General features: G+C 53.1%; 1 protein-coding gene across 1 annotated transcript; it reads right to left on the bottom strand.

The window, feature by feature from the left end:
• Positions 1–19: 19 nt before the first annotated feature.
• Positions 20–17,067, bottom strand: FAM133B (family with sequence similarity 133 member B). The gene is made up of 10 exons (XM_029070594.2): positions 16,948–17,067; positions 11,242–11,339; positions 10,413–10,491; positions 8,557–8,631; positions 8,323–8,355; positions 7,807–7,869; positions 7,198–7,290; positions 4,149–4,199; positions 2,274–2,369; positions 20–291 (listed from the first exon to the last, which is right to left on the bottom strand). Exons 1-10 carry the CDS (start codon positions 16,969–16,971, stop codon positions 175–177), a joined length of 729 nt encoding a protein of 242 aa, XP_028926427.2. The 5' UTR covers positions 16,972–17,067; the 3' UTR covers positions 20–174.
• Between the last annotated feature and the right edge of the window lie 3,592 nt (positions 17,068–20,659).

The raw sequence follows: 20,659 nt of genomic DNA, 5'->3' as shown, positions 1-20,659 counted from the left end.
ACCCATTTTATCATCTTGTGTTTACCCAAGCGCTTAGTTCAGTGCTCTGCATATAGTAAGCAGAGTGATTGGCCCGGGTTCCCCTGGGTGCTGAGGCTGGATTTAATGTAGCTCGTCGGCGGACAAAAGTTTCTCCCCAGAAATAATCCCTTCAGCATGTAGGCTTGCAGAGGTTTAGCACACAACAGAGATATGCTGGAGTTCCACTTTTATCAGCTCACTAAGAATGGAAATGATACTTGCTGTTGCTTTGTCTCTTTCTTCCCCGCTTTTCTTCTTTTTGGCTTGTACCTGGAAACATTAACAGGCAGGCTTTTAATGATCATCGCCATTTGTTAATAAAAGGAGTGAATTTGCCACTAAAGTATCAATGAACAATTCACAGTGCTGCAAAAACGGGGGATGCCGGGCCAGGAGAGAGGGGGCAGGGGGCATTGAGGAGATTGTGGGAGGAAAAGGGTCTGGGGGGAGGGTCCAGCCATGGCCAAGGGAAATGTGTGCCCTTTGAGTCAAGCAGAAGCAAGGGTACAATCTAGAGCAGGGAGTGTGGCCTAATGAAAGAGCACAGGCCTGGCAGGGGAACTGGGTTTTAATCCCAGTTCTGCCACTTGCCTGCTGTGTTACCTGGGGCAAGTTGCTTTACTTCTCTGAGGCTCATCTCTAAAATGGGGATTAAATACCTGTTTTCCCTCCATTTTAGTCTGTGAGACCCTGAGGGTGACAGGGAACTCTGTCTCATCTGACTGCACTGCATCTAACCCAGCGATTAGTATGGTGCTTGGCACAAAGTAAGTGTTTAACATAAAGTAAATGCTTAACAAATAATGTATTTCTTTCTTCTTCTCCTCCTCTTCATTAAAGCAGGGAGGAAAGCAAGGAAATGCAGTTCCCGGCCCGAGAGCCAAGCAGCTCCCCAGATGAGCCCAAGTGAGCATCTAGAACAGAGCAGGAGAGGGGCGGGTGGAAACCACCCGATGTGCCCAGGAGAAGAGGGTCCATCCCCACAGGAGCCCAAACGGCCGCCGGGTACAGGCCTCCCCCAACTGTATCTCTCTGTTCTGTCTCCCTCAGGGCTGGCAAGGGGCCCGGGGGGTGGGTGGCGGCCCTGACTTTCCACAGTTTATCTCTTGGATCTCAGGGGCTGAAGAATGTTTTTCCAATTATGGAGATTCCATTCCATTCAGTTTCTGAATTGTGCTGAACAGCAGAGTCCTGAGTACCGTGGGGATTTCCCCTGTCCAACCAATCAATCCATCAGTGTCTTCTTGCTGACCTCCCTGCCTCCTGTCTTTCCCTACTCCAGTCCGTACTCTGCTCCCAGATCATTTTTCTACAAAAACGTTCAGTCCACGTTTTCCCAACCCTCAAGGCCTCTGGTGGTTGCCCATCCACCTCTGCTTCAAAAAGAAACTCCTCACCATTGGCTTTAAAGCACTCAATCCCCTTGCCCCCTCCTACCTCACCTTGCTACTCTCTACTACATCCCAACCCGCACACTCTGCTCCTCTAATGCCAAACTTCTCACTGTACCTCCATCTCGTCCATCTTGCCACTTACCTCTCACCCACTTTCTGGTACGTCTGGTACGTCCTCCCTCTACACATCCAATACAATCAATCAGTGGTATTTATTGAGTGGCGTGGCCTCGTTGGATAGAGTATGGGCCTGGAGTCAGAAGGTCTTGGGATCTACTAACAGCTCTGCCACTTGTCTGCTGTGTGTCCTTGAGCGAGTCACTTTCCTTCCGTTCCCTCATCTGTAAACCTGATTAGCTGGCACCTCCCATATTTGTAATTTATTTTATCTATAGTTCACTTGTTTATATTAATGTCCGTCAACCCCCCAGACTGTAAGCTTATTGTGAGCAGGGGATGTGCCTGTTACATTGTACTCTCCCAAGTGCTCAGTACAATGCTCTGCACACACTAAGCACTCAATAAATATGACTGAGTACCCTAGGGCTACATATGGTGCCCGGCACATAATAAGCCCTTAACAAATACCAAGACTGCTTACTGGGTGCAGAGCACTGTGCTAAGTGCTTGGGAGAGTACAATACAACAACATTCCCTGCCCAGAAAGAGGTGATGGTCGAGAGAGGGGTTTCAGTCTAGAGTCTAGCTTATGGTCTAGTCACAACAGGAATCAAGGACTGCCAGATAGATTACGCTCTGCTACACTGAATATCCACCTGCTCGGAAGCTTGGTTTACTCTTGAGAGCCCGAGAGCCTTGAGAGTCTTCTGCATTTAAAACTCAAAAGAACACACTGACCTCTTCTGCAGGATCTGACTCCGAGAATGACTCAGATGACGCTGGCTTATCTCCATGATCAACCTTCTTCCTCTTCTTGCTGAGGCTTTTGACGTCCTGTGCACGGTGAGAGAAATGAGGATCGAAAGGGCTCGTTAGAGCGGACCTGGGACGTGGTCTTTTTTCCCACCTCCCTCCCACAGCTAGATGTGCAGGGCTCCGAACCCAGGCCAGACTACCACTGACTGACGGATGGGGCAATCCGATAAATCGACTCCCAGGAATGTATTTCTCTCGGGGAAAAAAAAAAGGTAAATGAATGTTGGGGTCGGGGATAGGAGGGGAGATGAGCTAAATATGTTTTCCTGGATGAGAATTCACAGGACTTGAGAGGCCTGGTCGGTTATTTCCTACCCCTGCCAAAAGGAATCTGGTCCGAAGGGGCTTGGTGCAGTTCACTGCTCTTTAATGAGGTCCCTTGTGAATAGAATCGCAAACACCTGTAAATACTTCCACCACAGAAAAGAGATTTGAAAAGCAAGACCCTTGACTTTTGATTTGAATTATTCAAATGCACTCACATTAAGTTGAACTGTATTTTCCAAGTGCTTAGTACAGTGCTCTGCACACAGTAAGCACTCAAGAAATACGACTGAATGAGAATGCTCCTCCCCCAGCAAGTTTTTTTTTATGGTATTTGTTAATAATGATGGTATCTGCTAAGTGTGTCAAGCACTGCTCTAAGCGCTTGGGTAGATACAAGCTAATCAGGTTGGACACAGTCCCTGTCCCATATGAGGCTCACAGTCTTAATCCCCACTTTACAGATGAGGTAACTGAGGCACAGAGAAGTGAAGTGAGTTGCCCAGTCACACGGCAGCCAAGTGGTGGAGCTGGGATTAGAACCCAGGTCCTTCTGGCTCCCAGGCCCGAGTTCAACACATAGCTAAAACCAAAGTGAATGGACAAAGGAACCCTTTCCTTACATGCTTTACTGAAAACTCCACGCAGTGCAACTGCTGGAACAAGGTTCAGCGGGGACAGGGGTCGGGAAAAGGGGGAGAACGGCCCTGCAGTTTTCCTTTCGGAGTGAGGTTCTGCAGGCCACCGAAGGTGGATGCTACTAACTCTGTCCAGCGCAGGCTCTCACCCCGCAATGGGAGCAGAACCGGGTGGGGGATTTAGGGAACAGTGGTCCAACCCTGTGTGTCCATTTGGATAATAAATAATAATAATGATGGTACTTATTAAGTGCTTACTATGTGCCAGGCACTCACTATTCTAAGCGCTGGGGTGGTTACAAATTAATCAGGTTGCACACAGTCCACATCCCACATGGGGCTCACAGTCTTCATCCCCATTTTACAGGGAGGGTACTGAGGCACTGTGAAGTGAACTGCCAAGGTCACACAGTGGACAAGTGGCGGAGCTGGGATTAGGACCCGGGTCCTTATGAATCCCAGAACCGTGCTCTATCCACTAGGCCATGCCGCTTCCCTGGATGGGACACGACCCGGTGCTGGTTGAACCTGTTGCGGGCACGAGCTGGCTGTCGGTCATATCAGGTGGTGGGCCAGCGCTAGGCATGGATCGAATCAGGTGGTGGGCGTGTGCCGGGTGTTAGTCAAGTCAGGTTGAGGGCACGTGCCGGGTGTGGGTCAAATCGGGTCACAGGCGTGCGAGGGGATCAGCCAAAACAGGTTGTTAGCATGCACAGGGGGTGAGTCAAGCTGCTAGCCCCACAACCCAACTTGAGAACGTAAGGATATTCGAGAGTCCAAGCCTCTAGTTCCAAGAGAACCGACTGAGCCTCCTCAGAGACCATGTTGCCTTCACAAAAGAATGCAGTGCTGACTTTCATGGGACATTTCATCCTGAGTAGTTGGTGTGTTTTACCTTTTCTTTCTCATGCTCATCTTTGGACTTCTTCTTCTTTTTCAAGCTGTCCTAGATCAACGGAAGCATAGGCCGTAAGCAGTGGGAACATCCAGGGCTGAGCCTCCGTGGGAGAAGCCCCCTGGCCAGGGTGAGGTCCTCACAGTTCTCACCAATGTCCAAATGCCCACGGCTCTTGTTAAACTGTTCTTCAAGGATGCCTGCCCTACCTTCGATGACTCCTGACCGCCTGTCCTGCCCGTAATGACCCAGGCTCACCTGCCCTGTCCGCAGTGACCCAGGCCGCCTGCCCTGACCACAATGACCCTGGCTCTCCTGCCCCGCCTGCAATAAACCTGGCCACGCCATCCCACGGCTCCCACTCAACTTCTCTCGAAGGACGCCTGCCTCACGCCAGCCCACCAACCGCCTGCCCGCCCCGACCCCACCATTCCTCAACTCTCAGAACCAAGCCCATCCAGCACAGGACAAAAAGCAACGAATCCCCATCTTGGTCTTTCCCAAAAGAGCTGCCAAAAGACGATGCAAGAAAATAAGCTGAACGGTCATTCCCCAAATGATCCTCTTCCTCATCCGAACCCAGGGACGCGTTTGCCGAGCTGTGGTCCAAACGCCCGCCAAAGACAACAACCTGACCCGATCCGAAGGGGCAGCAGGAGGCCCCGAGACTCAGGGCGAGGAAGAGGAACACCCTCAATCCAGCGTGTCCTCGAGCCTGGAAGTTCCCTGAGGGCAGGGATCGGGTCTATCCCCTCTGCAAGAGCTTAGTCCAGTGCTCCGCACCCAGCAGGCTCTTGATACAGACAGCTGATTAACCTATCTAAAAAGGGCTCAGTCCCGGAGACCGACCCCCGGAAATCGTTTGGCAGAGGGAGACGGTGAAGACGCCTGGGAGGCATTGGTTCTGGCCAGACCCAAGAGGGCTGCCACAGAGCCGATCCTCAGATAACTGCCCCGAACTCCGGGGAGCTCGGTCCAACGGGTAGGCCCAAGGGCCGGCATGGTCAGTGAGTTCGGAGGAGAAACGCCACCAATGTCGTGACTCCGAGAAGACCCAAGGGAAAACGCCTCCCCTCCCATTGAGATCACGATGCTTACCCTGTGGACGCTACCAACATCACTAGAGGGACCGCTGACAGGAAGAGCAGTAGAAACGTCAATGTCACCAAAGGAAAAGCGTTAGCCACTCCAGGAAGCAGTTAGGGAAGGACGGACGGGTGGACGGGTGGGATCGAACCCTTTCGGCCAACTCCCAAATAAAGAACTGTTCCACAGGAGACTTTCTTGACTTCCGCTAGGGCTACCCAGTGTCCCGCCCCAGCCCGTGACAAGCGCTGGACGGCTGGGAGGCACTGAACTAAGGAGCGGGGGAAAGGGCCGCCGGCAGCCTGAGCCGGTGGGAGACGGGAACCTGGGGGAGCCGAGAGAGGGTCCTCGGCGGGCTAAGTGCTGGACCAAAAGCCACGGGCAGAGCGTGGAGCCGGACCATCAGGGATCCCAGAAGGTGGCACCTTCGTTTCCCCTGGTCATCGGCTCGCTGTTAGCCTGGGAAGACCACCAGAGCTCTGAGATCCTCTCGGCAGGGCCCGTAACCAGCATCGTGAGAACTGGGGGGGTCCGGAGCAGCCAAGGACTTAGGAGGGAGGGAGAGATTGACTTCAAAGAGTGAGCAGGCCAGAGGGCCGTCATTTTGGGTCTCTCAGCTCCCACGTCTTGGCAGAGATCCGTGAAGAGCAAGTGTGGGAGTCTGGCTCAGACAGCTGGGAGGGCTATGTGCCCAGAGCCCAACCCACAGTGGGAGAACCTAGTTCCAGGGGCCCACAAGAGGGGAAGCTGCTCTGGCCGGCCATGGCCGTATGGCCTAGTGCTCAAGGTTGGTAACTGTGAGACAGCGATGGACAGAAAGGTCGTCTGGTGGAGATGAAATCAGTTAGAACAGAGCCCAGATCTGGGGAGGACCAGGCACACTCTGAGGAAGGCGTGGTCGTGTGGCCGAACGGCCCGAGGCGCTGGAAAAGGCTCCAGACTCTTCAGGGGGCAGGGATTCGAATCCCACTGCTGCCAGGTTATTTGGAGAAGGGCTAAGGCTCAGTGGAAAGAACACCAGCCAGGGACCTGAGGTCTCACCTCTGCCTCTCGCCTGCTGTGTGACCCTGGGCAAGTCACTTCCTTTTCTGGGCCTCAGTGTCCTCAACTATAAAAATGGAGATCAGAGACCTGTTCTCCCTCCTACTTGCTTTTAATTTTTTAAAAATGAATTACTTAAGCACCATGTGCCAGGAACTGTACTTAATACTAGGGAAGATACAAGATAACCAGTTCCTGTCCCTCATGGGGGTCACAGTCAATCCCCATTTTCCAGATGAGGGAATGGAGGCACAGAGAAGCTAAGTGACTTGCTCAAGGTCACACAGCAGAAAAGCGGCAGAGCCATGATAAGAACCCAGGTCCTTCTGACTCCCAGGCCTTGGGGTCCTTCCAATCCTCCATGCTGTTTCTCAGATACAAACCGTGTTGTTCAGGCACTGTCTTATCTACTCATCTTGTCTTCACCCCGGTGCTCGGAACAGTGCTTGGCACAGATTATAAGTGCTGAACTGCTATTGTTTTTGGCTGTCCGTCTCCCCCGATTAGACTGTAAACCCGTCAAAGGGCAGGGACTGTCTCTATCTGTTACCGATTTGTACATTCCAAGTGCTTAGTACAGTGCTCTGCACATAGTAAGCGCTCAATAAATGCTACTGAATGAATGAACAAACACCACCATTACCGTTATCGCTATCATTATTAGTATTACTTCAGGGCCGGCGGGAAGGATGTCCGCTCTCCAAAATGTCCTGCCACGGCCACTTCCGGACCGCGTCTCTCTCGAATCCCAGACCGTACCTGGATGTCTCAGTTCCACGGGAACAGCAAGTCCACACTGGTGAACCTGCCGTCAATTCCGGGTGGCCAGAGAGGACAATCGAAAAGGAAAGCACCGAAGCGAGCCGCCTGTGCGGGGACACGAGAGCAGCAGCCCGAGCTGTAGGAGCTTCCTCCAGTTTACCTTGCCGTCGGATTCGGACTCAGAGCCCGAGCCCTCCGAAGACTTGTGCGGCCGGTACTTCTTTTTTCTTTTCTTCTTACCTTGTTTCTTATCCTGTGCAAAAGCAGTCAGAGAAACACACCTGTACGTTCCGGGACCCAAACTGCACTTTCCATCTCATTTTTAAGTTTCCATCTCGGTCGATGACTGTGAGCCCTCTGTGGGACGGGGACTGTGTTCAACCTGTTTAACTTGTATCTTCTGCAGCCCTTAGAACAGTGCTTGACATATAATAACCATTTCAACAAATACCATTAGGAAAAAAAAAGTGGGGACCAGCTCTTATATATGTCACCATTTTCTTCAACCAGAAGCTGCTATACCAGGCTTTAAAAGGGTAGCTGGCTCTGGGCTGGGTTTATTAAAGTAACGCCCTAGTGATGACGTCCTGCTTCTTCTGGGTTCTTGGACAACTACCGGGTCTGATTTTCCGACCAAGACAAGAGCACCAGACCTGCTTAAGGGACAAAGAGGGCCCACAAATCCCTCTCCATGTACTCCCTCTCCCTCCGGAACGCTTTGCCTTTCCCAGAAAGGCCAATTTTTCCAGCTCTGTCTGGGAGAACCTACCTCCTCATCAGAATCCATTGAGCTGCTGGAAGAATCAGAGCTCGGTGAAGAAGACGACGAAGACTTGACCAAACACAAAGAAGTTAAAGCTTGTGAGACGCAGCATTTCCATTTCCTTTTCCCGAGCCCCTCGTCAGAGCCTTAAAGCCCCCAGTGATGTGATCGCCCCGTGGAAACGCAGGCCTGGTTCCCCAACCACTGCCCCCACCTTCCAGGGCTGAGAAGGTTTCTCTGACTTTTGCCCCACCCTGGGTGGGCGGGGGAAAGAGGACATTTGTCACTTGAAGCTCTAAAGCGAGCACATCGGGCCTGCCGGCTGCTGCCGGTTCAGGTGATCCCTGTTCGGTGTTTTTCGATCCCCTTTTTCCTTATAACCGTACCGCTGCTCCCAACCACCAGGCTCATTCGCTCGCGGCCAAGGATTGTATCCCATTTTTAGTGAGAAATGAGATGGTTCTTACTTTGTCCTAGGCCCTGATCCGACTGTACTTAGAAAAAAAAGGAAACTTTGCTCACCCTACCGGACTTCTTCTTTTCCTTTTTCTTTCTCTGGAGGGAAAGAGAGACGAAAGTTTTCAGTGTGTTTCTTTCGACGCTCCCCCTTTGGTGATTTCAGAGGTCAGAGCAAAACTCTGGGGCGGTCACCCTAGGCTAGCCGTTGGGACTTTGGGCCCTGAAATCCGCCCCCGTCCACACCGGCCCCCACCCCCTGGCCTCCCCCAAACACCTCCCCAAAGCCGAGAAACTCACCTCTTTCTTTTTGGAGGAGCTCTCACTTCCCCCCAGTAACTTCTCTCTGTGCTTTTCCAGCTCTTTCTTCCAGTTCTAAAAAGGAAGACTTATTACTGGCTTCCTTTTTAACATCAAATCAATCAATCAATGCTACATATCAAGCACGTTCTGGGTGCTGAGCACTGGCCTAAGTGCAGTGAGAAGATGGGATCCCTTCTCTCACACTCTTCCAATTACAAAGGGCTACATGTAGGCTCCTCTGAATGAAAAACACTGTATATGTGATGGTTACAGAAATTAACTGTAAGAAGAAAATACTCAAGCTTTTCATTTTGGGGGCTGTGACTTCTTGGATGGGCATTGTAAGATGTGAATATAAAAAAATCACCTCCTTAAGATATCAAAATCCTTTCCTGGAACCCTGAGGGCAGAGCTCACAGCTATTCACTCCACTGTACTCTTCTATGCACTTTCTGCACACTGTAGATGGTAAACTCCTTGAAGGCGGGAATCATGTCTACTCACTCTATGTTACTCTCCTAATGTCTAGTATAGTGCTCTCACATAGTAGGTCGGAAGCTCCTTGAGGGCAGGAATCGAGTCGATTCACTGTCGCTCTGTGGTACTCTCCCAAACGTTTAGCACAGGGCTCGGCCCACACGAGACTGGAGTCCCCTTGAGGGCGGTGGCCATGTCTGCTCACTCTTTGGTACTGTCCCAAGAGCTTAGCCCAGTGCTCTGCACAAAGTAGGCACCCCCAAAGAATCACTGATGGTGATGATGTCATAAAGCATGGGCCTGGGAGTCAGAAGGTCCTGGGTTCCAAACCAGGATCTGTCACATGTCTGCTGTGTGACCTTGGGCAAGCCGCTTCACTTCCCTGGGACTCAGTAGAAAATGGGGATTAAATAAAAAAAATTATGGTACTTGTTAAGCGCTATGTGCCAAGCCCTGTTCTAAGCGTTGGGGTAGATTCAAACTAATTACATTGGGCACAGTCTCTGTCCCACATGGGGCTCATACTCTTAATCCCCATTTTACAGATGAGGTAACTGAGGCCCAGAAAAGTTAACTGACTTGCCTCAGGTCACAAAACAGGCATGTGACAGGCAGGCTCAAAGAGCCTGGGCCTAGGAGTCAGAAAGGCCGGTTCTAATCCTGGCTCTGCCTCCTGTCTGCTGTGTGACCTTGGGCAAGTCACTTCTCTATGCCTCAGAGAAAAGAGCTTGAATTAGGACCCAGGACCTTCTGACTCCTAAGCCCGGGCTCAATCCACTAAGCCACGCTGTTTAAGATTGTGAGTCTTTTGTGGGACAGGTACTCAGTCCATCCCTATTACCTTGTATCTACCCCAGTGCTTAGAACAGTACCTGGCATACAGTAAGCACTTAGCAAATACCATCATCACTACAGTTATTATAACAGTAGACAGCCAGCAGTTGACCAAACTCCTTCGTAACCCAGCATCAAAAGGTCCACAGGAGGGAGCTGGTTGTTACCCGAGGGACCGCTCCGTTGGCGAACATCTGCTGCAGGCAGAGTTTTCGGTTTAAAGCGGAGAAGAATTAAAGAGGGTCGAGGCCCAACTTCCCGAGGGAACATTAATGACAATTGGAAAATTTCAGCTCCCACACTGTTGGAAGGAGATGCGAGTCCCAAACAGGGATTTGGGTGGGCCTCCCAGCTTCTTAGGCACTGAGGGCCGTCAGGGCTGAACATGATGAGCGAATGCCAAGAAGATTTGATAAAAATTTAAAAAAAGAGAGAGAGAAAATGCAGGCTGGGGCCAAACGGGGCCCCTCTGACAAGAACCATCAAGCTTTAAAATGAGGGCCAAGGCCAGGGCGGGGCAGCGAGAAACACCACGTACAAACCTCATTCATCTTTTCTTCAAATTCAGCTAATGCTTTGGAACCTTTTTTCTTCTTTTCTAGTTGCTCTTTCACTTCTTCCCTTCAAAAACAGAGTGTAGATTCAGATCCAAAAAATTCTACCGGTCTGAAGTCATGATAGAGGTTTTAAAAAAAGATATTCCCAAGCACAGATTGTCAAGATGACAGTCAATTTCTCCCCACATACAACAGGCACGTTAGCACGCTACAAAGGCAGAGTTTTCCGGATCAGTGGAATAATTTCCCTGAAAACCAACGTTTTACTCTTAGAACTTCCCCCAAATGTTTTCTCTCTCCGCCTTTCACGTTAGCCAAAACTCTGTTTTCAGAGACTTCTAGATCTGTCTCCCCCATTAGAGCGGAAGCTCTGTGTGGGCAGGAGCATGCTGTACTTCCCAAGTGCTCAGTACAGTGTGTCCCTCACCCAGGGGGCACCCAATAAATACCTCGTCCACGGCTATTTGAGGGCATAAGGGAAGTCCCGGTCTCGGGCAAATTGCAAGCCGTGGAACCACCTGGAAACGTTAGCCTTCACGACGTAGGACTGTGTGGCTGGTGGACTTTCAAAAAGAATTTCCCCATTTAAAACAAATTGCCCCAAACGTGTTGATTAGGGGAGGTTACCGTCCAGCACCTCCCACCCAGCCTGCCCTGGCTCCCTTGGGCACAAAGACCCACGTCCACGCAGGCACACAGACAGGCACACAAGCAGACACACGTGACGGGGGTCTGTAGGCTGTGGGGAATCGTGAAACCTCCCCTCTGCCCCAGAGAACGGTTCTACACAGCAAGTGTCCATTTTCACAATTACCACGTGGGCCGCGGCCGATTCAGGTAGTCCTGTATGGTGGGCCCCGCTGACTGGGCGGGGCCCCGGGACCTGGCCATGGCGATCGGATTCATGTAAGCCTCGAGGAGGGAAAAGAGAGAGAGAAACAAGTTCAGGTCCACTTCATTTGCTCTTCCCGTCCACCGAGTCAAAGCTAAGACACTCTTTCAGGCAGGAAAAAAGAAACCAACCAAATCGACTCAGCAGTTGAGGCACTGTGGTCGAACGGACAGAGCCCGGGGCCGGAGGTTGGGTTTGCATTCCAGCTCTGTGACCCCACTGGAGTCACTTAACCTCTCTGGGCCCCCTGGGGAGAAAGAAGACTGCTGCTCGCCCTCCCTCTCCAACGGTGAGCCCCGGGTGCGATGGGGACTGTGTCGCATCTGATGCTCCAACCCCGGCATCCAGCAATTAGTCAGTGCTTAACAGATATCGTAATCGGAGCAGTCGGGGTGCTTAACCTCAGGGTCACTTTCCTCCGTTTTACTGCGGGTTCATTCTGCTGGCCCCTCGCCACCTGGGTGACGTCACCCAGCCTAGGCCTCCGGGAAAAGATGGCGGCCACCGTGTCCCCCGCGCATATGTTCAACTGACTGAAAAGGGAAGACCTGACACACAGGCGGGAGGCCGACACGACTACATCAAGGAATAGAATCGACATGGTCCCGATCGTATGGAGTGGCTGTTTCCATTAAAGCCATTCTAAGGAAAATCGGTCAACATTTAAACAATAGATAGCAGCCCACAGAATAAAGTACTGTTATTAATAACAGAGGTATCTGTTAAGCGCCTACAGAGTGCCGAGCCCTGGAGTAGATACGATAGGATCAGATCGGACCCGGTGCCTGCCCCCGTGGACCCCGTGCCTGTCCCCTCTGGGGCTCGCGGCCTAACAGTCCGCTTGCCCATATCAGCCCGATGCCACGAAGTCGGAGGGGACCCCACCGGCTAAGGGTCCGGAGCCACGCAAACCCCAACTTCTGGATTCCTCTGCGAGGGCCGCCACCCTTTCTGTCCCTCGGGGCGCCCCCGAGCCGAGAACGTCTCCCCTCCGGATGGCCCTGGCCCGGTCACCTCGGCAGACCGGTCCTCACCCTGCACCAACCAATCCATCAATTGATAGGCGGAGCGCTTACCGTGTGCAGAGCACTGTAGGGAGCACTTGGAGAGTACAGCGCAACAGAGTTGGTAGACACGTTCTCTGCCCACGAGGAGCTTATGGTCTAGGGGACTGACATTTCCAGACAGGTTTAACCATGTGATAAAGGGTCTATAGTCATGAACTTAAGGTGCCTTTCGGTTTCAGGGGATCCGGCCCCCGACCCCCACCACCCACAGGGAAAGAGGCATGGAAGGAGCCCAGGCTCTGGGTGGGAGCTGATGCCCAGTGCCTCGTTCTGCCCCCTACTCTCCCCCCACCACACTGGCACGGTTTTTGTGTAATGGTTTTGTTGTTCTTTCCCCGGGGGACGGCTGCCCTCCTCTGCCTCCAGGCTGCGAGCCCACTCCTGCCCGAGGACGGGCAATGCCAACAGCCTGGCGCTTCACCCCAGGCAGAGGTCGGGGCTCTGCACAGCGCACATGCTCAGCAAGCGCCGTCGCTGCTACCTGAGGCAGAGAGAAGCATCCAACCGGACTTCTTCACTCAGTCATCTTCACTAGAGGATTCTATTAAAAACTCCAGAAAAGTGGCTTTGACTCTAAAAGACCCATCTGCCAACAAGACCAAACAAATTCACCACCTTCTGTCTCTACACGGTCACTGATCCAAACCCACCCGGGCCAGGGAAATCTAAATCTGTATTTTCCGCGGGTAAACATCAACACACATCAAATGAGCTCCCAAAGAGGGAACACTTGGTACTTATTGAAATACCAGCTTTATTCTACTTGTGACTTGGAGTTGGGGCAGCTTGACGTGATGTAAAAATTCCAGCCTGGCCCACTGGATTCTGAAACGCATTTGCTCTCTGCCTCAAAACTTACGCCGTAAGGGAAAATGTCAGTCGACTTCCTCTGCAAAATACAAGCACCATGTCCTAGTGGATAGAGCCTGAGCCCCCGAGTCAGAAGGGCCTGGGTTCTAATCCCGGCTCTGCTGTCTGTCTGCTGTGTGACCTTGGGGAAGTCTATGCCTCAGTTACCTTATCCGTAAAATGGGAATGAAGACTGTGGCCCTATGTGGGACAGGGATCGATTGATTGATTTTTCTCTCCCCGAGAGAGGCAAAGCTAAAGCAAAAGAGCAATATTTCATCTGTCCGTAAGGCCCATCGGCCTTCCTTGTCTCCCTGGCTGTGGGGCCCTGGTACCGGGGGAAGGGGAGCACGCCTGCCCGCCTCGCCTCCCAGCCCTGAGCCCGGAGCCCGTGGCTCGGCTCGGCTCCGGCCCGCCACGGCCCTTCGGGACCGGTGGTCTGGGCCTCGTCTGGACGAGCTCCGGGGTGAGACATCCTGGGCGGGGTCCCGACCCGCATCCCAGCAGGCTTCGAGGCTGCTCGGCAGCCGAACGGAATCCCACAGGACGGTGAGGTGTCCCACGGCCCCGTGACAAAATCGATCTGACTCTAAACACCTCCTGCCCCGTCTGACGCTCTATTGGGGCTTCGGATGGCGATGTTCATTGACCACCACTGAAAGACAATCTGTCCCCATTCCTCCTCCTCCTCCTCCCATGGGGATACCACAGGACAGCACCCAGGAAGACCTTTTAAGACAAAAACTACGGAAACAGGTTATCGGTATGATAGTCTGGCTCGATTCACCTCCGGAAAAGGATGGGCTGAAGCCAGTCGGGACAAAGATTAGGAATAGAAGCTACCCTCCATCTATTTTCTCTCTCCCATACGCCTATCTCCAAACACCCTCCCGACACGCTGTGGCCATTTTTTTAACGGTATCTGTTACGCACTTACTATGTGCCAGACACTGCTCTAAGCACCGGGGTAGATACGAGTTAATCAGGTTGGACAGAGTCCACGTCCCACATGGGGCTCACAGTCCCAATCCCCATTTTACAGATGAGGTAACTGAAGCCTAGAGAAGTGAAGTGACTTACCCAAGGTCACACAGAGCAGACAAGCGACAGAGCCGGGAGTAGAACCCAGGTCCTTCCGACTCCCAGGCCTGCGGGCTCCCCCGCTAGGCCATGCTGCTTCTCTGGGTCGCTCCCCCCACCTGTCATTTATTTTAGGGTCTATCTCCTCTGCAAGACCGTGAGCTCCTCAAAGGCAGGGATTGTGTTGACGACCTCTCCCGGTCCTCTCCCAAGCGCTCAATACAGTGCTCTGCCCAGAATAAGTGCTCAATGAAAACCTGACTGACTTGGATGAGAATCCTTAACTGGGGGAGCTGCCCGGGGCGAAGGAAGCCAGGGAGGGTCAGGGCTCTGGAATCCAAGTCAAGAGGAGGACCGGCGGGACATTCCCAACGCTAAGCGCTCCCACCCACCCCCCGGCCCCTCCCCTGGCAGACAGGCTCCCCGGGGACACAACTGCTGTGCCGGTCTGCCCAAGACAACCTCAGGTTAGGCGGGGTGGGGAGGAGGAGGTTTCAGGCTGGATGCAGCTCACGGAACACGGACCCCGAGCATCTCCGGCTGTAGCGTACTCTCCCAAGCGCTCAATCGGGTGCTCTGCGCTTAGTACTGCGCTCTGCACACAGTAGGCGCTCAATAAATACGACTGAATGAACGAATGAATCGACGATGATGAAGATGATGATGGGCTGAAAGCCTCTCCTGGGGATGCTGGAGAGTAGACCCACATGTGCCATTATGGGCTGGAGACCCCTCCCTCTGAAAGAGGGTGGCCCGGGGCAGGGGCTGCAGCTACCAATCTTAGTTAGGATGATAATGATAATGATGGTATTTGTTAAGTGCTTACTATGTGCCAAGCACTGTTCTAGGCGCTAGGATGCTAAGCCCTCATTCTATGCCCACTGCTGTGCTAAGCGCTGAGGTGGATAGGGAATCACCAGAGAGGGCACAGTCCCTGCCTCACAGTCTATGGGGGAGCCGAGGGGGGAAGCCAGGATCATCCCGATTAGACCGTAAGCCCGTCAAAAGGCAGGGACTGTCTCTGTTACCGATTTGTACATTCCAAGCGCTTAGTACAGTGCTCTGCATATAGTAAGCGCTCAATAAATACTATTGAATGAATGAATCATCTCCCCATTTTACAGACAAGGAAACTGAGGCACAGAGAGGTTGAGTGGATTGCCTGAGGTCACTCAGCAGGCCAGCGGCAGAGCGGGGATCAGAATCCAGGATCCCAGCCCAACCCCTGGGGTGGGGCAGGGCCCCGCACCCATCCAATGTAGGAGCAGGCGGGCTCCTGGGGAAGGGGCTCCTGGGGAAGGGGCTCGAGGAGGAAAGGGGTCGGGGGTCCCCAGAGGGGCAGGAGCGGGGCTCGCTCTCCCCTTCGCCACCAGCTTTCTGCAGGCTCAGCTGCCTGCGTGTCTGGGGCTACATCGGGCTGGGGGTCCAGGGGGTGGATGAGGATAGGGGTCTGGGGGTGAGGGGGGGATGAGGACGGGAGTCTGATGGCCAGGGGTCTGAAGGCCGGGGGGTGGTGGATGAGGACGGGGGTCTGGGGGAGAGGGGGTGGATGAGGCCGGGGTTCTGGAGGCCAGCGAGTGGTGGATGACGGGGTCTGGGGTCCAGGGGATGGATGAGGCCGGGAAATCTAGCATTGTGGCTCAGTGGAAAGTGCCCGGGCTTGGGAGTCAGAGGTCATGGGTTCGAATCCCGGATCTGCCACTTGTCAGCTGTGTGACTGTGGGCAAGTCACTTCACTTCTCTGGGCCTCAGTTCCCTCATCTGTAAAATGGGGGTGAAGACTGTGAGCCTCACGTGGGACAACCTGACGACCCTATATCTCCCCCTGCGCTTAGAACAGCGCTCTGCACAGAGTAAGCGCTTAACAAATACCAACACTATTAAAATGGGGATGAAGATTGTGAGCCTCCCGTGGGACAACCTGACGACCCTGTATCTCCCCCAGCGCTTAGAACAGCGCTCGGCACATAATAAGCGCTTAACAAACACCAACATTATTAAAATTAACTGTGAGCCTCACCTGGGACCCCCTGATGACCCTGTCTCTCCCCCAGCGCTTAGAACAGTGCTTGGCACATAATAAGCGCTTAACAAACACCAACACTATTAAAATTAACTGTGAGCCTCACCTGGGACCCCCGATGACCCTGTCTCTCCCCCAGCGCTTAGAACAGCGCCCTGCACATAATAAGCGCTTAACGAATACCAACATTATTAACATTGTGAGCCTGCCGTGGGACCCCCTGACGACCCTGTGTCTCCCCCAGCGCTTAGAGCAGTGCTCGGCACATAATAAGCGCTTCACATATACCAACATTATTAAAATTAACTGTGAGCCTCACCTGGGACCCCCTGACGACCCTGTCTCTCCCCCAGCGCTTAGAGCAGTGCTCTGCACAGAGGAAGCGCTTAACAAATGCCAACACTATTATTATTAGAACAGTGCTCTGCACAGAGTGAGCGCTTAACGAATCCCAACGTTACTATTATTATCTGGGGTCCGGGGAGGGGTGGATGGGGGGGGTCTGGGGTCCGAGAGGGGGATGGGGAGGCGGGAGTTCGGGGGAGGGGCCTCCCCGCCCCCCCAGGCCCGAGCTCAGGCCCGGGCCCAGGCCGCCCCCAGAGGACTCACCACCCTGTTGTCCCTCTTCCCCATGGTGCTGGGCGGCGGCTCCTGCTCCGCTCGCAGCTCGGGACCAGCTCTCTTCTTTTTCCTCCTCCTCCTCCTCCTCTTCTTCCTCCTCCTCCTGCTCCGGCTGGTCCTGCTCCTGGGGGGGGGGGAGGGGCTCCCTCCTGCCGCCTCCCACAGCGCCCCCTGCCGGCCGGGAGGAACCCAACCGCGTCGCTCCCCCTCCCGCCGCTCGCAGCGCCCCCTGCCGGCCGGGAGGAACCCAACCGCGTCGCTCCCCCCTCCCGCCGCCCGCAGCGCCCCCTGCCGGCCGGGAGGAACCCAGCCGCGTCGCTCCCTCTCCCGCCTCCCGCAGCGCCCCCTGCCGGCCGGGAGGAACCCAACCGCGTCGCTTCCCCCTCCCGCCGCCCGCAGCGCCCCCTGCCGGCCGGGAGGAACCCAACCGCGTCGCTCCCCCTCCCGGCGCCCGCAGCGCCCCCTGCCGGCCCGGAGGAACCCAGCCGCGTCGCCCCCCCCTCCAGCCGCCCGCAGCGCCCCCTGTCGGTCCGGAGGAGTCCGCCACTCCTCCCTCCGGCCCTCAGCGACACCACCACGGGGCCCGGTGGAAGCCCGGTGCACGCTTTCATTCATTCAATCGTATTTATTCATTCATGCATGCAATAGTGATAATAATTCATTCAATAGTATTTATTGAGCGCTTACTATGTGCAGAGCACTGGACTAAGCGCTTGGAATGAACAAGTCGGCAACAGATAGAGACGGTCCCTGCCGTTTGACGGGCTTACGGTCTAATCGCAATAATGTTGGTATTTGTTAAGCGCTTCCTATGCGCAGAGCACTGTTCTAAGCGCTGGGGGAGATACAGGGTTATCAGGGTGTCCCATGGGAGGCTCCCAGTTAATCCCCTTTTTAATAATAATAATAATGTTGGCATTTGTTAAGCGCTTACTATGTGCAGAGCACTGTTCTAAGCGCTGAGGGAGACACAGGGGAATCAGGTTGTCCCAGGTGGGGCTCACAGTCTTCATCCCCATTTTACAGATGAGGTAACTGAGGCATAGAGAAGTGAAGTGACTTGCCCACAATCACCCAGCTGACAAGTGGCAGAGCCGGGACAGAACAAGACAAAAAGAAGACAACATCATCAAGATAAATAGAATCAAGGGGATGTACACCTCATTAGCAAAATAAATAGGTTAATAAACAATATATACAAATGAGCACAGTGGTGAGGGGAGGGGAATGGGGAAGAACAGACAGGGGAGGGGAGGAGGAGCAGAGGGAAAGGGGGGCTCAGTCTGGGAAGGCCTCCTGGAGGAGGTGAGCTTTCAGTAGGGCTTTGAAGAGGGGAAGAGAATTAGTTTGGCGGAGGGGAGGAGGGAGGGCATGCCAGGACAGCGGGAGGACGTGGGCCAGGGGTCCACGGCGGGATAGGTGAGAAGGGGGGACGGTGAGGAGGTGAGCGACAGAGGAGCGGAGCGTACGGGATGGGCAGTAGAAAGAGAGAAGGGAGGTGAGGTAGGAGGGGGCGAGGTGATGGACAGCTTTGAAGCCAAGAGTGAGGAGTTTTTGTTTCATGCGAAGGTTATTAGGCACGGGGCGCCCTGCTGGTCACCAGCCTCATGGTTTCCGGCCAACTATACGACAGCCCTCTTTCTCCCCCTCCACCCCTGACTCTTCCCCAGTGACCCAACGCGGACCGTCCAACACCCCTGACTCTCCCCTCACCATCCCTTCAATGACTTCACCAATTCAAAGCCTTACCGAAGGCACATCTCCTCCAAGAGGCCTTCCCAGCCTCCTTTCCTCTTCTCCAATTCCTTTCTGTGTCACCCTGACTTGCTCCCTTTGCTCTTTCCTCTCCCAGACCCACAGCACCTATTATTATTCTTATATACCTATCTGTCATTTATTTGTATTGCTGTCTGCCTTCCCACCACTAGACTGTAAGCTCGTTGTGAGCGAGGAACCTGCCTGTTTATTGTTGTATTGTAGTCTCGCAAGTGCTTAGTACAATGCTCTGCACACAGTAAGTGCACAATAAATACAATGAATGAATGAATGAATCCGAGACTCACCCCCACAGACCCAGCACAGACCACCCAACCCCCCGACTCTCCCCTGTCCATCCCGGGGTCCCCAAGAAACCCAGCACAGACCATCCTTGAGTCTCCCCCTGTGACCCGGCACAGACCATCCAATGACCTCGGCTCTGCCACTTCTCCGCTGCGTGACTTTGGGCAAGTCATTTAGTTTCTCGGTGCCTCAATTATTTCATCTATAAAATCAATCAATAAATCATTTGTTTTATGGGGAGAAGCAGCGTGGCTCAGTGGAAAGAGCATGGGCTTTGGAGTCAGAGGTCATGGGTTCGCATCCCGGATCTGCCACTTGTCGGCTGTGTGACTGTGGGCAAGTCACTTCACTTCTCTGGGCCTCAGTTACCTCATCTGTAAAATGGGGATTAAGACCGTGAGCCCCACGTGGGACAACCTGATTGCCCTGTGTCTACCCCAGCGCTTAGAACAGTGCTCTGCACACAGTAAGCGCTTAACAAATACCAACAATGTTAACATTATTATTACTTTTTTAAAAATGCTCACTATATGTCAAACACTGCTCTAAGCTTTGGAGTAGATACAAGCTAATGAGGTCAGACACAGTCCCTGTCCTGCATGGGGTTCACGGTCTTAAGTAGGAGGGAGAACAGGTGTTGAATCTCTATTTTACAGTTGAGGAAATGGAGGCCCAGATAAGTTAGGTGACTTGCCCAAGGTCGCACAGCAAGTAATTGGCCTTGCAATCGGCAGAGCCGGGATTAGAATTCAGGTCCTCTGACTCTAGACTGTAAGGTCATTGTAGGCAGGGATTGTCTCTCTTTATTGCTGTACTGCACTTTCCAAGCGCTTAGTACAGTGCTCTGCACACAGTAAGCGCTCAATACATAGGACTGAATAAATGAATGACTCCTAGGCCCACTGTGCAGGATATTAAGCACTTGGGAGAATACAATACAATAGAATTAGCAAACATGTTTCCTGTCCATAATGAACTTACAGTCTTATCAATCAATCGATCAATCAATGGTATTTATTGAACACTTACCATGTGCAGAGCACTGTTCTAAGCAATTGGGAGAGCACAATAGAAGAGAATTTGCAGACACATTTCCTGCCCATAATGATCTTACAGTCTAGAGGGGGAGGCTGGAATTAATATGACTAAGTTTATAATATATAAATATAGGTACATAAGTGGTGTGGGGTTGTGGGTGGGAAGAATTTCAAATGTCCAAAGGTCACAGATCCAAGCACGTAGGCCACACAGGAGGAAAAGTGAGCCAGGGAAAAGAGGGTTTAGTCGGGGAAGGCCTCTTGGGGGAGATGTGACCTTAATAATGCTTTGAAAGTGGAGAGAGTGGTGGTCTGGGGTATCTGGAGGGGGTGGGAGTTCCAGGCTAAAGGGAAGATGGGGGAAAGAGGTCCGTGGTGAGAGAAGAGAATGGGACACAGTGAGTAAGCTGGCGCTAGAGGAGCGGAGTGTGCGGGCTGGGCTGTAGTAATAATAATAATAATGTTGGTATTTGTTAAGCGCTTACTACGTGCAGAGCACTGTTCTAAGAGCTGGGGGAGATACACGGTAAGCAGGTTGTCCCACGTGAGGCTCACAGTTAATCCCCACTTTACAGATGAGAAGCAGCATGGCTCAGTGCAAA

The sequence above is a fragment of the Ornithorhynchus anatinus genome, chromosome 8 (genome assembly GCF_004115215.2).
Source record: "Ornithorhynchus anatinus isolate Pmale09 chromosome 8, mOrnAna1.pri.v4, whole genome shotgun sequence".
Lineage (NCBI taxonomy): Eukaryota > Metazoa > Chordata > Mammalia > Monotremata > Ornithorhynchidae > Ornithorhynchus > Ornithorhynchus anatinus.
This window is presented reverse-complemented; position numbering and strand designations above follow the sequence as displayed.

Coding starts and splice junctions, on each gene's coding strand:
- FAM133B (XM_029070594.2), bottom strand. CDS start 16,971: ATGGGGAAGAGGGACAACAGGGTG. Junction 11,340..16,947: donor GGAAGAGGGACAACAGGGTG/GTGAGTCCTCTG, acceptor TCCCTCCTCGAG/GCTTACATGAATCCGATCGC. Junction 7,870..8,322: donor AAAAGAAGAAGTCCGGTAGG/GTGAGCAAAGTT, acceptor TGTTTGGTCAAG/TCTTCGTCGTCTTCTTCACC.